Below are 15934 nucleotides of genomic sequence, written 5' to 3' on the forward strand. Positions count from 1 at the left end.
GAGAGAGAGGGTGAGAGAGAGGGTGAGAGAGAGAGTGAGAGAGAGGGTGAGAGAGAGGGTGAGAGAGAGAGAGAGAGAGAGAGAGAGAGAGAGAGAGAGAGAGAGAGGGAGAAAGAGAGCAGATATGTGGGTGCTTATGTGGGTGAGCTGAACACTTTTTATTTTATTTCTTTAAATGTATTTTAATAGTGCATAATAGTCATGAGGATTCTGCACTTCTTTTCCCTTCTTTTCCTTTCTTTCTTCTTAACCTTACCTTTGTTCATGCCAACTTCATAACACTTGCGTAGTCGACAAGCCTGGCAGCTTTTGCGACGATGTTTGTCTATTGTACAGTTATTGGTGGCTGGACACATATAATCCACAGGCCCTGAAAACAGACACGGAAAGGTCACTTCAATAACACACGACTTCCCCTGAATGGTGGGATAAAAACAGTCATACATGTAAAAATCCACTAGTGCAAAAACATGAGTGAACATGGGAGTTTCAGCCCATGAACAAAGAAGAATAATAACACATGACAGCTGGAGAGAAAATTGCACAACAGAAACAACAGGAATTGGACTCATCTTGACAATTGTCTAGACACACACAATCAGTAAGTTTATCACTGGGGTTTGCGGAAAAAGTCAGAGAGAGAGAGAGAGAGAGAGAGAGAGAGAGCGAGAGCGAGAGAGAGAGAGAGAGAGAGAGAGAGAGAGAGAGAGAGAGAGAGAGAGGTGCAATCGGTTTCTTATGACCTGAAGCAATGGGCCATTCACGGGAAGATTCTTTGATCGAGCTGTTGAAAGAGTTCTTCGTTCAACTCATCATAGGTTGTTTTTCTTCTCTTAACACATTTTGCCGTCGATCTGGCACCGGATTCCCACTGACTGAGAATTAGTGTTCGATCAGCTTTTATGTTGGAAATTTGAGTTTTTCCGCAATTCAGCTCATCAGCAACTTTTCGAACGGACAGCCCCTTGTCCAATTTCTTTATGACATCGACTCTCTCTTCTAAAGTCAAAAATGTTCGTTTTGGCATGATGAGACAAAGATGCATCACAGTACAGAAAGTAGAAACCCGAAATGCAAATGATTGTGAGTTCACGGCATCGACCAATGTGCGTGCACCAAACAAAAATCAACTTCTTTCAAGTGCTGTCATTGGCTTACAAAATAAGCTTCTCGCGCGTTCACATCGCCAGCAAGATTGTATTTGCAGAACCAGGATGGCGGACCAGCGTCTGCTAAAAGCTGTCTGCTTCAAGGGTTTGTTCGTTGTCGACAAGTAACGAACCCAATTGGGACCAAAAAAGGGTGTCCGCGCCTTTGAGGTGTTCGCTCTTTTAAGGTGTTTTTGAGTGTAAAATACATCCGTCCTCACTTGAATTGTCCGTTATGCTAAGGTGTCCGCCGAAATAAGGGTCCGCTAGATGCAGGTTTTACTGTAAATATATTCACGTGGAAGTATAACAGGAATTCTTTTAATTTCAATAACTTATAATTTGTTCTTCTATATACATATGTTGAAGAAGATCTAGAAGATTTAGAATGAAAACATCTGGTGTAAATGTGTTTGTCAAGACAACTGTCATGTTAACTCCTATTTATATTGTTTCTGTAGTATAAGATGACAAAACCGAGAAATTATGTCCTCTTAGTCTAACTCAACATAGAAATGTTATGGTTACAATTAAAATGCTAAAATTCAGATATCTAAAGTAACAAAGCAACTGCTTATTGTCTCTAACTAGAGTTGTTCAAAGTGGAGTGGGAGTAACGATGCAGGGAGACAAGTACCCACCTTGTATAGAGCGCTTGAAGAAGGCCTTGCAGCCCTCACAGGACCAGACACCGTAGTGAAAGCCCGACGCGTTGTCATTGCACACTTGACACACTTTGGCAGGAGTGCTACTGCCTGAACACAACAAACAAACACAGCAACATGATAAAACATTCAAAAACAAATAGACTCCCAACGTTCCAAAATTCAGAAAATAAAACAAAACAAGAAAGGTATGTATGTGAACTGAAGGTTTTGTTTTGTTAATAATTAAACGTTCCAAAAACATACCTTTTGTGGTTTTTGATTAGTAACATGATTAGTTCTTCTTCCTTTTTGTTGCCATGCTATGCTGTCACATGTATTGCTGAAATGACCAAGTCTGCATTTTGCCGCAGGGAAAATGATTATCCAAGAACCTTTCTGATCAGTCAGGCGAGCACTTATATAAAACTAAAACAAAAAAGTATGTCACGATCGGGTGACAGAGACCAAGAAAGTGTCACTCAGTGGAGTGCCTGTTCTTGGTCGTGTATGATAGAAAGCGCCTGTGCGTGATATTGGGTTACAGCAGAGTTTGCTGACGGTGCTCAACGAGCACGGATGTTTTGTATCGCACGAGTTTTACAGTGGAGGTTTCTGCTGTCATAGCTAGGGCTGACGGTTTTTCGCTGACAGCGCACACGGGATTTTCACGGATTGAGTTTCTCGTGTCTTTTTCTGCTTGGGAGGCAGAATTGTGTATAGCTGGACTGGTTTTGTGACAAGGTCAGTCACGTGTATTTGGCTAGGTGGTCTGTCAGAGACTCAAGGACGGCACACTTGACACCCAGCGGCAGAAGGGGAAGGATCGTATACACAGTTTCTAGAGTATGATGGTTTTTCACCGAGTATTATATTCGGCACTCTAGGGGAACTTCCACGAGTTATTTCTTCTCTCTGCCACGTATTTTGCTGAGGACAAGTCGTCAACTTTCCTTCGTCGGCGATGGCTTTCGCATAAGGATTCGACAAGGGGTTCTGGACGGTTTTGGTCACTGTTGACGAACAGAGGCTGGTCCAGGGAGGAAGCGGACTTTGCTTCCATTGAGAGTACAATCATAGGCTTTTGAGGTAATAAATCATTATTTAACGCTGTTGATGAGTCTGTGTTGTGGAATGAAATACTCTCTGTTGTTCTTTCCAGGTTAGCGCATAATTTACTCTCTGTGACGCTAAAATACTAATCTGTATATGGTTTTTGCAGATAGGGAGAGAAGGACGGAAAATGACTGTTTTGTTGTTGTAAAAAGTCCATTTTGTGCAGGCCCACGTGCTCGATGAGATATTTAAAGATGACATGTTTTAAGGTGGTGGGTGAGGGGTAGCTGACATGTTTAGTGCACCGATGCTTTCTGTTTGCAGCCTTCGCTTCGTTTCGTTCGCCTCGCTTCGTTACATTCCTGTAACATCTGCACGGCTGACTCTGGCGGGAACTGTTGAAGCTGCGCTAACCAGCGGACCGGCTAACCAGCGAACCGGCTAACCAGCGGACCGGCTAACCAGCGAACCGACTAACCAGCATACCGGCTAAGCAGCAGCAGCAGAGATAAAGCTAAGTGCACCATGTCGTACGCACCCCGTTGACCACCGTTGTCTTTTCGTATCTATGATTTCATTGGAGTAGTGACAACGTGGGGTGTGTGACACCTGCACGAACTAGAGCTTTTCGAACAGAACATTCTCATTTGACTGTATTTACACGGGTTCAGCGTGTTACTATAATTTTCTACATACTACTGGCATTTTGTCAGTGAACACTGGTTTTTTACGTGTTGAGAACGTAAAAGGAACATATTTTGAGTGAAGGCTCGAGGGAGGTGGAGAGTTTATACATAAACAGGCGTCTGAAACTTATACTTTTGTTGACTCTATTTAATTGTATGACTGCGAGAGTGGATCGTGGTGTGGTTAGTTAATTAGTAGTAATTAACCGGTTCATAATCACCTTTAGTGATATATTGAAACGTGACACATGGGGGCCAAGCCGGGATTTACTCAGTTAATTTCCAACTGATAAAGACCCACCAATTAAGGATAACTAAGAGCAGATAATCTCGTCAGTGCTCGACTTATTTTCTGCTTGGTGCTACCCTTTTTTGTATAGTTTTGATCATATACCACACCTTAAGCGATTCACATCTTGCAGGAAATGTAAATTGTAATTTGTGAGTTATTGTATGCGCTAACTGTGATTACTACCCTTTCCTTTGTTTGTGAATCTTTGTTGTTGTACGTTCAGAGTTTTCCGTTGCAGAGAGCTGAGCGGGGTTAGCGGATTTGTTATTCGTTTTACTCAGTTTTCTCTACATTGTTGTTTCGCATTCTGTAACAGGTTACATTTCTACCGTCTTGTTTTACTTGGATTTTTCTCCATATTTTGACTTTGTTGGAATTTTGGGGGGGAAGGGTCCGAGGACTTCTGTCCTAACCAAGGCTGTGGGAAACGCTTTGTTTCACCGCAAAAAGCAGCCGATAAAGTAGGCCACGGCTGTGGGAAACACTTTGTTTCACCGCAAAAAGCAGCCATAAAGTAGGCTACGCGTTTTGTTCTACACCGTTTGGATTTTTCTTCTGCATTTTCCGGTTGCTGGATTTTTGTATCCACCGCTTTCGTCACCGCGTATTCTAGCTAGAGCTGCGTTAGACTTACTTTGGTAATAAAGCTTTGCTAAAACTAACCATGGCTACAGGGGGATCTCCTACGAAGAGATTAACTTTTGAGACTCCTGGTAGCGAGGAACAGACAGAGCGAGACGCACGCGTTAGAGCGCGTAGTTTGCTTAAGCGCAAGGAGTTAGAACGTAAGGAAGACATAGAGCGACAGACGAGAAAAGAAGAGCTTGACAGACAAGAGCGACAGGCCGAACGCGAGAGACAGGAACGACAAGACGAACGTGACAGACAAGAACGGAAAGAGAAAGATGAACGAGACAGACAAGAAAAAGAACGACAGGCCGAACGACAGGCCGAACGTGACAGACAGGATAAGAAAGACGAGCTTGACAGACAAGAACGACAGGCCGAACGAGACAGACAAGAACGGAAAGAGAAAGAACAGGCTGAACTTGAGAGACAAGAACGACAGGCCGAACGAGACAGACAAGAACGGAAAGAGAAAGAACAGGCTGAACTTGAGAGACAGGAACGACAGGCCGAACGTGACAGACAGGACAAACAGGCGGATCGCGAACACCAGCTAGAACTAGCTAGGCTACAGGCCGAGAAGGGTACGCTTACTCAGGCTAGCGCGCCGACGTTTGTTGCCGACCGTACGAGACTGCCGACGTTCGACGATGACAAGGACGAGCTCGACGACTTTTTACGCCGGTTTGAGCGCATTGCATCGGACCAGAAGTGGGAAGAGGCCACGTGGGCTAGCCGCCTTAGCACCTGCTTAAAAGGACGCGCATTGCAGCTCTACAACGCTTTGGAGGACGACGAGGCGAGAAACTATCAGGCACTAAAGAAGGCATTACTCCAGCGCTTCAACCTGACTGCGGAAGCCTACAGACGACGTCTGCGTAACAGCAAGAGACTGAGCGGCGAGCTGAGTCATCAGTTTGTGGCACGCCTTAATCTCTACCTGCGGCGCTGGGTGGAGATGGCCGAGAAGAACTGGACCGTCGACGACCTTGCCGACCTCATTGTCATGGAGCAACTGATGTCCAGCCTGCGACCTGAGGTGGTGACCTTCGTGCAGGAGCACCAGCCAAAGACTACTCAGGAGGCAGCCGACTGGATCAGAGTACACGAGGACGCCCAGGCGATCTCCGGCAAATCTTCAGGCTCACGGCCGGGAAAATCGGGAAATTCAGGTTCTTCAGGACCCAAGGACGGGAAGGACGATCAGGGACACAAAGGATCAAGTTCCAGAACTGACATCCAGTGTTACTACTGCAACAAGCGGGGCCACGTGAAGAAGGACTGCCACAGGAGACAGGCTGACCAGAAGGGCGTACACTTTGTTGGCAGCGAGGAGTTAAGGGACGTCACGAGCTCATGCACAATTCCACAACTCTGCGTTCCGTGCTCCAGGAAACATTTCCAGCCCCACTGCAACGTCTACGTTAACGGAGTGAAGGGCGAAGGTCTGCGGGACACAGGGGCAGACATGATAGTGGTTCGGGCGAGTCTGGTTCCAGCTATGGCCTACACAGGAGACAGCATCAGAGTGAGAATGGCCGAGGCATCTCACGCTTACGATTTGAACACGGCAGTGATCAAGGTCGTAACACCGTTGTTCACGGGAACCATTGTGGCCGTCGTCATGGACGATCCTCCATGCGACCTGCTCATTGGAAACCGGGTTCAGTTTGTGGACGGCGTCACCAGGGAGGTTCCCGTTTATCGGTCTCCCGACGTCATTTCAGTGCTCACGCGGGCACAGGCGGAGCGAGAGGACAAACCTCTCAAACCTCTACCTGCTGCACGAGCTGCCCTGGGGAACGTGACCCCCGCGCTTCTCGCGAAGGCTCAGGCATCTGATCCGACATTAGCGACTCCTCGGGAGCACGCGAAGTCGGGGAAGGTGAAGCTGAGCGGGAAGCATGGGAGGTCAAGGTTCCTCAGGGACAAGAAGTTGCTCTACCGTGAGTTCAGCAACCAAGAAGGTACATTCAAACAGGTTGTCGTGCCTCGCGAGTTTCGCGAGGGTGTCATGGCAACGGCACACGACTCGATTCTGGGAGGTCATCTTGGCACCAAGAAGACCACGGATCGTGTCTGGCGCCACTTTTACTGGCCAGGCATCTGCACGGATGTCCGACGTTTCTGTGCGTCCTGCGATAAGTGCCAGAAGGTGGTTGCCAAAGGAAGGGTGAGGAAGGTCCCCTTAGAGAAGATGCCGCTCATCGACGAACCCTTTCGTCGGGTGGCAGTGGACATCATCGGGCCCATCTTGCCTGCGTCTGAGGACGGAAACAGATACATTTTGACCATGGTGGACTACGCTACTCGATACCCAGAGGCGATCCCTCTGAAATCGATTGAAGCCACGCGAGTAGCTGAGGCTCTGGTTACTATGTGGTCCCGGCTGGGAATTCCATCAGAGGTACTCACCGACAGAGGCACGCAGTTCACGGGAGGAGTGATGGCGGAGGCAGCACGACTGCTATCACTGGAGCAGCACTTCACCACTCCTTACCATGCTCAGTGCAACGGACTGGTGGAAAGGTTCAATGGCACCTTGAAGACCATGCTGAGGAAACTAGCTCAGGAGAAACCACGCACGTGGGACAGGTACATCCCAGCATTGCTTTTTGCATACCGCGAGGTTCCTCAGGAGAGCTTGGGCTTTTCCCCATTCGAGCTGTTGTACGGCAGACAGGTACGCGGTCCCATGGCTATCCTGCGTCAGGCTTGGACAGACGAAGAAGCTGACGAGGAGGTGCAGACGACAGCGACCTACATCGTAGAACTCAGGAACAGGATTGAAGAGACCTGCAAACTGGCTCAAGAGAACCTGGGGAGAGCAGCACAGCGTTACGCGCGAGGATTCGACCGCAAGGCACGGCCGCGCAGCTTCAAGATTGGAGAACGGGTGTTGCTACTTCTACCTGTCAAACACAACAAGCTACAACTGCAGTGGCAAGGACCTTTTGAGGTGACAGCGAAGGTGGGCCAGAACGACTACAGGATCATGATGCACGGGAAAGCACGCCTGTACCACGCCAACCTGCTGCGCGCCTACATAGAGAGGACAGCCTACGGGGAGAAGAACAAAGACCAGAAGAACAAAGACAAGAAGACAGAGAAGGTTGCAGTTATCAGGGGTGAAACGAGGGGTTGCTCGTTCTTGAGGACGACCTTTCTGTCTGGAAACAGACCATCAACCTCTGCAATATCTTCAGGTTGCAAGGTTGGCAAACGCCAGACTTATGCGCTGGGCGTTGATTCTCCAACCGTACCAATTCACGGTACGCGTCATTCCAGGCGCCAACAATGTTGGAGCTGACTTTCTCTCTCGGGCTGTAGAGGAGAACATGACTGTGAGCGAAACCGAGGTTTCGTCTTGAAGAGGGGAGGTGTGTCACGATCGGGTGACAGAGACCAAGAAAGTGTCACTCAGTGGAGTGCCTGTTCTTGGTCGTGTATGATAGAAAGCGCCTGTGCGTGATATTGGGTTACAGCAGAGTTTGCTGACGGTGCTCAACGAGCACGGATGTTTTGTATCGCACGAGTTTTACAGTGGAGGTTTCTGCTGTCATAGCTAGGGCTGACGGTTTTTCGCTGACAGCGCACACGGGATTTTCACGGATTGAGTTTCTCGTGTCTTTTTCTGCTTGGGAGGCAGAATTGTGTATAGCTGGACTGGTTTTGTGACAAGGTCAGTCACGTGTATTTGGCTAGGTGGTCTGTCAGAGACTCAAGGACGGCACACTTGACACCCAGCGGCAGAAGGGGAAGGATCGTATACACAGTTTCTAGAGTATGATGGTTTTTCACCGAGTATTATATTCGGCACTCTAGGGGAACTTCCACGAGTTATTTCTTCTCTCTGCCACGTATTTTGCTGAGGACAAGTCGTCAACTTTCCTTCGTCGGCGATGGCTTTCGCATAAGGATTCGACAAGGGGTTCTGGACGGTTTTGGTCACTGTTGACGAACAGAGGCTGGTCCAGGGAGGAAGCGGACTTTGCTTCCATTGAGAGTACAATCATAGGCTTTTGAGGTAATAAATCATTATTTAACGCTGTTGATGAGTCTGTGTTGTGGAATGAAATACTCTCTGTTGTTCTTTCCAGGTTAGCGCATAATTTACTCTCTGTGACGCTAAAATACTAATCTGTATATGGTTTTTGCAGATAGGGAGAGAAGGACGGAAAATGACTGTTTTGTTGTTGTAAAAAGTCCATTTTGTGCAGGCCCACGTGCTCGATGAGATATTTAAAGATGACATGTTTTAAGGTGGTGGGTGAGGGGTAGCTGACATGTTTAGTGCACCGATGCTTTCTGTTTGCAGCCTTCGCTTCGTTTCGTTCGCCTCGCTTCGTTACATTCCTGTAACATCTGCACGGCTGACTCTGGCGGGAACTGTTGAAGCTGCGCTAACCAGCGGACCGGCTAACCAGCGAACCGGCTAACCAGCGGACCGGCTAACCAGCGAACCGACTAACCAGCATACCGGCTAAGCAGCAGCAGCAGAGATAAAGCTAAGTGCACCATGTCGTACGCACCCCGTTGACCACCGTTGTCTTTTCGTATCTATGATTTCATTGGAGTAGTGACAACGTGGGGTGTGTGACACCTGCACGAACTAGAGCTTTTCGAACAGAACATTCTCATTTGACTGTATTTACACGGGTTCAGCGTGTTACTATAATTTTCTACATACTACTGGCATTTTGTCAGTGAACACTGGTTTTTTACGTGTTGAGAACGTAAAAGGAACATATTTTGAGTGAAGGCTCGAGGGAGGTGGAGAGTTTATACATAAACAGGCGTCTGAAACTTATACTTTTGTTGACTCTATTTAATTGTATGACTGCGAGAGTGGATCGTGGTGTGGTTAGTTAATTAGTAGTAATTAACCGGTTCATAATCACCTTTAGTGATATATTGAAACGTGACAAAGTATATAAAAAGTAAAGCCTCAAGGGCAGGGAAGGACACAAAAGTTTAACATAATTTTTTTTTAACACTGGGAAACAGTTTATAATATTTTAGAACTATGAACCTGGTCTCAAATAATGCTTTTATTCAGAAATTTGCTTATCTAAAGTTTAAGGTTTAGATTTTCTATAAACTGTCGGAATATGAATAATCGTACCAAACTAGTTCAGGAGAGTCTAGCTGTTTCAGTAATCAACGTTGGTAACAGTAAACTTGCAGGACTTGTTCAGCAATACTTTAATTCTCAATTAACAATGGCAGTAAACTTGTACGGATAAATATTTCAATCTACAGACTTCAAGCTTCACTAGTCAGAATCAAAAAAAGGAGAAAAAAGAAAGAAAAAGAGAATGAGAGAAAAAGATAGAGAGAGAAAGAAGAAGAAAGAGCGAGGGAAAGAAACAGAAAGAGAGAAAGAGCGAGGGAAAGAAACAGAAAGAGAGAAAGAGGGAAAGAAACAAAAAGAGAGAAAGAAAAAAAGAAAGAGAAAAAGAAGCAAATAAATGAGAAAGATGGAAACACAGAGAGAAAGCAAGAAAGAAAGGAAGGATCAACACAGAAGATACTATTGCCTTTTCTGTCACATACTGACATCTTTCTCAGACTATCTCCACCCAAAACAGTACCTGCAGAGATCTCCTGCTTGATCTGAATTTCACCGGATCCCAGGGGGGAGGCATGGGGGTGCTCCATGGAGAGGAAACTGGGATGCAGACTGGTCCCCCCTCCCTCCGGCGTGGTGGAGGTGGGGGCCTGCAGATGGCCGCTGCTGCCACTCATGAGGGAGTGTCCAGGCATGCCCGGGACTCCGCCCACCCCGGGGCCAACTCCGCCCCCTCCTGGGCCCGCCCCTGTGGGGCCTGGTCCCCCGCTGGCCGCCAGACGAGCGTGTCCGTGGCTGCTGTCCCCGCTGCTGCTGCCACTTGCCTTGCTATCAGACGGTTCTCTGCACACACAAGAATATTGACCACTTAAAAATTGGTATGGAACCACAAAATAAGAAAAGCAAAGAAAAACAACAAGAAAAAAAAAAGACACACACACACACAAACAGACAAATACACAAACAAAAATCCTGCACAAAGAACAGCAATTACAACAAAAAAGACAGGAACGAACTACAGTGTGGTACCTATAGTCATGACAGGTCACAGTAGGTCAAGGCGAAAGCGTCCCTTTCTTGCTGGGGTCCTTTCATGGGTAGGTATACAGAGGGACCAGTCATTTAAGACCTCCAAAAATGTGAGAAAATCTTGTCTTTTAGGGATGGAGTCTGAAAATGGAGGTAAATTTACAGACATGGACGAAAGACCTGAAAAGGTAGGCTCTTAAAGGGGGGGGGGGGGGGGGGGGGTCCCACTGTACTCTGGTTATTTTCAAGGACAAACGGACAGAACTGTGTGTCCTTTATTGCAAGGTGTCCTCTAATTTGAGGGACCTTACATAGCAGGTACCATTGTAGTATCAACAGAACCTGTTGTTTGCAGACTTCTCCGCTAAGTAACAGAAGAGTACAAACTTTGAGCGGAGAGAGTGCATTATAAAAAAAGACGTTATTTGATATTGTAACCACAGGTGCAAGTCTCGAACAACTATATATATATTTTCACATATGAGCAGCTGCACCGAATCTTTTTGAAAGAGGACAGCCAGAGGAGGTAAGGTGCACACACACACACACACTGTTAGCCAATGATTGTCACACACACACACACACACACACACACACTCTCACACACACACACAGAAGCCCTCGAAACAGAACAGCCAGGGGAAGTAAGGTGCACACACACACACACTGTTAGCCAAGGATTGTCAGACACACATGCACACACACACACACACACACACACACACACACACACACAAGCCCTCCCTCTTCCCCCATACTCAAGTGTTATCAGACGGTACTTTACACAAAAGGAATGAGACTGAGTCCAGTCCAAGACAGCAGGATAAGGAAGTCATCACCGCCAGACTTAATCCCACCACTTCTACCCTAATGCTATCAGACAGGTCTCTGCACACGCGCAAATAAGAAAACGTCTGGTCTAAAATAGCGGTCTTTCGCTGCAAAAGAGCAGACAGACGCCCATCAAAGGCAGCAGGATATAGAACAATCAATGATAAAATCCTGCCACTACTGCCCTAATGCTGTCAGACAGTTCCCCTAAGTGCACACACAAAGTTCCTGCCAAGTGCAGCTGGATAGAGAAAAGTTTTCAGAGATGTGTTTCCAACATAAAGGGCTAAAGTAGTATAATTCCCAGTGATCCCTCCAGCCATTTTCCAAATCGGTATTTCTTCACAAGTACGAATCCTGGCTGTCTCAGAAACAGGCACAAATACCACTTTGGACGTTTAATCGCAATTTCATTTCACTTAATTTCAAGTAAGCCATTCACTATGTCAACCAGTCCAACATATTGAATGATATTTCTTTTGACCAATGTTTAATCGCAGTTTCATTTCATTTTACGTAAGCCATTCACTATGTTACGCAAACAAGTGGAATCAAGTCTGACAATTACAGTGATGATATAATATTATGTCTGTCAGGATGAAACTGGTCAAAAGAAATATCATCCGGTATGTTTGACAATTTTATTACCATTATTTTGATATTTGTACATATGTACAATCAAAATATAAGAAATTTCCAGTTAACCCAATCCCTGTTTCAGTTTCAACCTCTGTATTCAGACCTCCAATAATCCAAGAAAATTCAGGCACTGTAGACCAAGGAGTTGTACAATCAAGGTGAATTTATACACTTTTATGAGGAGAAAACAAGGTCTTAAAAACAGATGAGGTTTAAAAACGGAGGGGGTGTTAAAATGGTGTGTCTCAAAGCAAACGTTTCACGGTATAAATGGTGTGAACTATCACCGCACATGTAACCCACTACAAGATTAGCTTATCCAGACCAGACAAAACAACATCAAGGCAGACATGAAGCTCCAACTGTATAAACCACCAAGAAATAACTCAGGCTGATGTGCTATATATAGCGGAACTCTTCTGTTGAGGTTAAGGGGGGTAAATTTACAGATGTCATAAATTTCTTTCTTTATTTGGTGTTTAACGTCGTTTTCAACCACGAAGGTTATATCGCGATGGGGAAAGGGGGGAGATGGGATAGAGCCACTTGTTTCTTGTTCACAAAAGCACTAATCAAAAATTTGCTCCAGGGGCTTGCAACGTAGTACAATGTATTACCTTACTGGGAGAATGCAAGTTTCCAGTACAAAGGACTTAACATTTCTTACATACTGCTTGACTAAAATCTGTACAAAAATTGACTATATTCTATACAAGAAACACTTAACAAGGGTAAAAGGAGAAACAGAATCCGTTAGTAGACTCTTACGCGCGGGGGGTGTGGGGGGGGGGGGGTGTGGTGGGGAGGGGGGGGGGGGGGTAAATAGATAATGTGAAAAAGCAAGGTCTTACAAAAGGGGGGAGTCTTTAATTGGGGGAGTCTGGAAAGGATGGTTCCATTGTTATTTGTATAGATCTCTCTTCCCTATAACCATAACAAAACTTGATGCATTCCGGAAATAACTGTGTAAGTGTTTTTATTGGCTGTGGGAGAGTTAATTGCGTACATGTACCTCTGGAACAGCTAGGCAAACACATGGGGCCGCTGATCAGTGATGGCAAGCGATCAAGGTAGCAGTGAATGCAGTGGAACTGGCCTTTTAAGACCTCCAAACCAGAGAAAATTGGGTCTTAAAAAGGAGGTAGTCTTAAAATGGGGATAAATTTACCAAGGTTATGAACAGATCTGAGAAAATAGGGTCTTGAAAAGGAGGGAGTCTTCTTCTTCTTCTGCGTTCGTGGGCTGAAACTCCCACGTACACTCGTGTTTTTTGCACGAGTGGAATTTTACGTGTATGACCGTTTTTTACCCCGCCATTTAGGCAGCCATACGCTGTTTTCGGAGGAAGCATGCTGGGTATTTTCGTGTTTCTATAACCCACCGAACTCTGACATGGATTACAGGATCTTTTTCGTGCGCACTTGGTCTTGTGCTTGCGTGTACACACGGGGGGTGTTCGGACACCGAGGAAAGTCTGCACACAAAGTTGACTCTGAGAAATAAATCTCTCGCCGAACGTGGGGACGAACTCACGCTGACAGCGGCCAACTGGATACAAATCCAGCGCGCTACCGACTGAGCTACATCCCCGCCCCACAATTTCTGTTGAACCGGCAGGAGCAATAAAAACAATGTCAGAATGTATTTTGAAATATGATGCTCTTGTCCTGTAGTTTCATTGAACAAGTAAAAACCTATTTTGATCTGTTACAATCAAATCCTTGCATAGTTTAGCTGGTTCATTCAGTATTTATTTTTGCATTTTGTATCCAGAAATAATTCTTTAAATGGAAATGATGCATTTGGAAGAGGATGCCCTGAAGTAAAAATAATTAAAAAAATTGCAAGAGTATTAAAACAACTGGCATAACTTTCATTCATAATGGGAAAGTCTAGGCGCACAAAACAAAAGCAGACACACTCTGGTGCATTTACCTACACTGAAAATTCATTCAAAACCCCTAAAAGTGATACAGTTATCTAGACTATTGCAGACAAATAAAAGAAGGAACTGAAAATCTTTGCCTGGTAATTCTGTACACTTAATTCTGTCTGTCTGGCCTATTTCCTGTCTGGCAGGACTACAAAAGAGTCTAGCCCACACAAATCCAATCTTCAGGCAAGAAGGGGTGGGGTGGGGTGGGGTGCGGGCGTTTGGGGGGGATAGGTTGAGGTTGTTCCTGATTCATACAACTTTGATAATTATACAACTTCTCCCAAATCCTGACACAAAGAATGCAATTTTGAAGAAAAAGTTCTATTAATGAAGAACTCTATTAGCATTAAGTTTCATACTGTTTGAATGGGGTTGGGTTCTTTTGGATTTATACAATTACAACCGTGATCATTGTGCAAATTCTCAGAGTCAATGCCTGACAAAATGAATCCAACATGAACACCACTATTAAGATTCATATTGCGTTGACAAAAAGACTGCAATTTGGTGAATTGTTTTAGTATTACATTTCGTACTGCGGGGAGAGGTTTGGGGTTTGTTCTTGATCTGACTCACCTGAAACTAAGCTTCTAAAAAGTACATTGGCAAAACATTGCAAAGTGTAGTGTATAATTTGATCTATCCATTTGCATACCTTGTCATCATTTAAACCAACCACAAATCATATAGTCGAACCCGCCTTCAAGTTTAAGCACCGCCCAGCCCCCTTAAGTTTGTCTGTTTTGAGACTTTCTGATTTTCCGGATTCACCTCAATTACATTAGACTCATTTCCCAAGCTATCTGTTGGTCTTAAAAGGGGGAAACCTGACATAAGAACAATAATATTTTGTTACTTGATGCAGATTTTTTATACTCTACTTTTCTTTGGTTTAGTTAACCATTAACAATGACCAGCACAACCCCAAGTTCGACTTAGCAGTAGCTTTTCATCGGTCATTACTACGCATCTTATTCTCCCTATCTCCTCCCTAAACTAACGCTGGTACGGTAACTGCACACGGATCAGTACACCATTCAAACTACTGAAATGTGCAAGCTGTTGTCAGGGGGGAGAAAAGTGGGCGGCGATTTGACAAGGGTGAATCAGTGTCAGTAGTGGGAGCTTTGTGGCGGTAGCGGCTGGACAGTCAACTGTCTTCAAGGGCCGCAGACAGATCAATAGCTGCAGTCTAGACGGATTTGGCCACAACAAATATTGCTTTCCTTATATTTTTTTTACCCCCCTTAGCTACTTTTGTCTGAAGACAAGGTGATGGTGATCTTAAACTACATTACACTGTCTCAACTTTTGAAACTTCTTTGTTCAAAAGTTTTACTTTACGTTATCTTCCCCTTTTCAATTTGTGTATTAACAGCATTAACCTTTTGAGCAGTTTTATTCATTGTTATTTTTTCTTCAAATAAACCGATCACAAGTAAGAGAAGGAGAAGAAGAAGATGAAGAAGGAAAAAATAATTTTTATTCTATAGCAGCTGAAGTTTTGCCACATATTCAGTGATGTTGAAGATAACAATAACAATAACAACAAGATGAGACGGACATAATTATTCGTCAATAAAAATGCTTCACTCAGAGAAGCTATTACAATATAATCTTGATACGGACAAGGTCCAATGATATGATGCAAACAAACTGTAAAAATTAATCAAGATTGTTATGGGTTGTATAATAATAGTATTGTAATTCAATCAAGTTTGCGTTTTAATGAAACAGATCCTGTGATTGGTCAGAATGCCCCAACTCATTAAAAATTACCGGTGACTAATTGTCGATAGCCACTCGCTAAAAAATCCATTAACAACCTGCTGGCGAGGCGCATTGATACCGCCTGACTAGTCTCGGTTAGCTTTGAGGGTCATTTTACAAGTGGGAAATATGAAGGCCAACGAAATACCGAGACCATAAGGTATGCGAAGTGATGACGTCGAATACGTGACGTAAGTTGATGCAT

The 15934-nt window shown here is 44.9% G+C and overlaps 1 protein-coding gene across 3 annotated transcripts in view; it reads right to left on the reverse strand.

The window, feature by feature from the left end:
• LOC138953858 (estrogen receptor-like) overlaps positions 1–15934 on the reverse strand; it is a 171882-nt gene that overhangs the window by 52589 nt on the left and 103359 nt on the right. For all 3 annotated transcript variants that reach the window (XM_070325818.1, XM_070325817.1, XM_070325815.1), the window contains exons 3-5: positions 10048–10367; positions 1790–1903; positions 257–370 (exon numbers count right to left, since the gene is read on the reverse strand). In XM_070325818.1, coding sequence (XP_070181919.1) covers positions 257–370; positions 1790–1903; positions 10048–10367 — 548 coding nt within the window. The remainder of the gene's footprint in view (positions 1–256; positions 371–1789; positions 1904–10047; positions 10368–15934) is intronic.

The sequence above is a fragment of the Littorina saxatilis genome, linkage group LG17 (genome assembly GCF_037325665.1).
Source record: "Littorina saxatilis isolate snail1 linkage group LG17, US_GU_Lsax_2.0, whole genome shotgun sequence".
NCBI lineage: Eukaryota > Metazoa > Mollusca > Gastropoda > Littorinimorpha > Littorinidae > Littorina > Littorina saxatilis.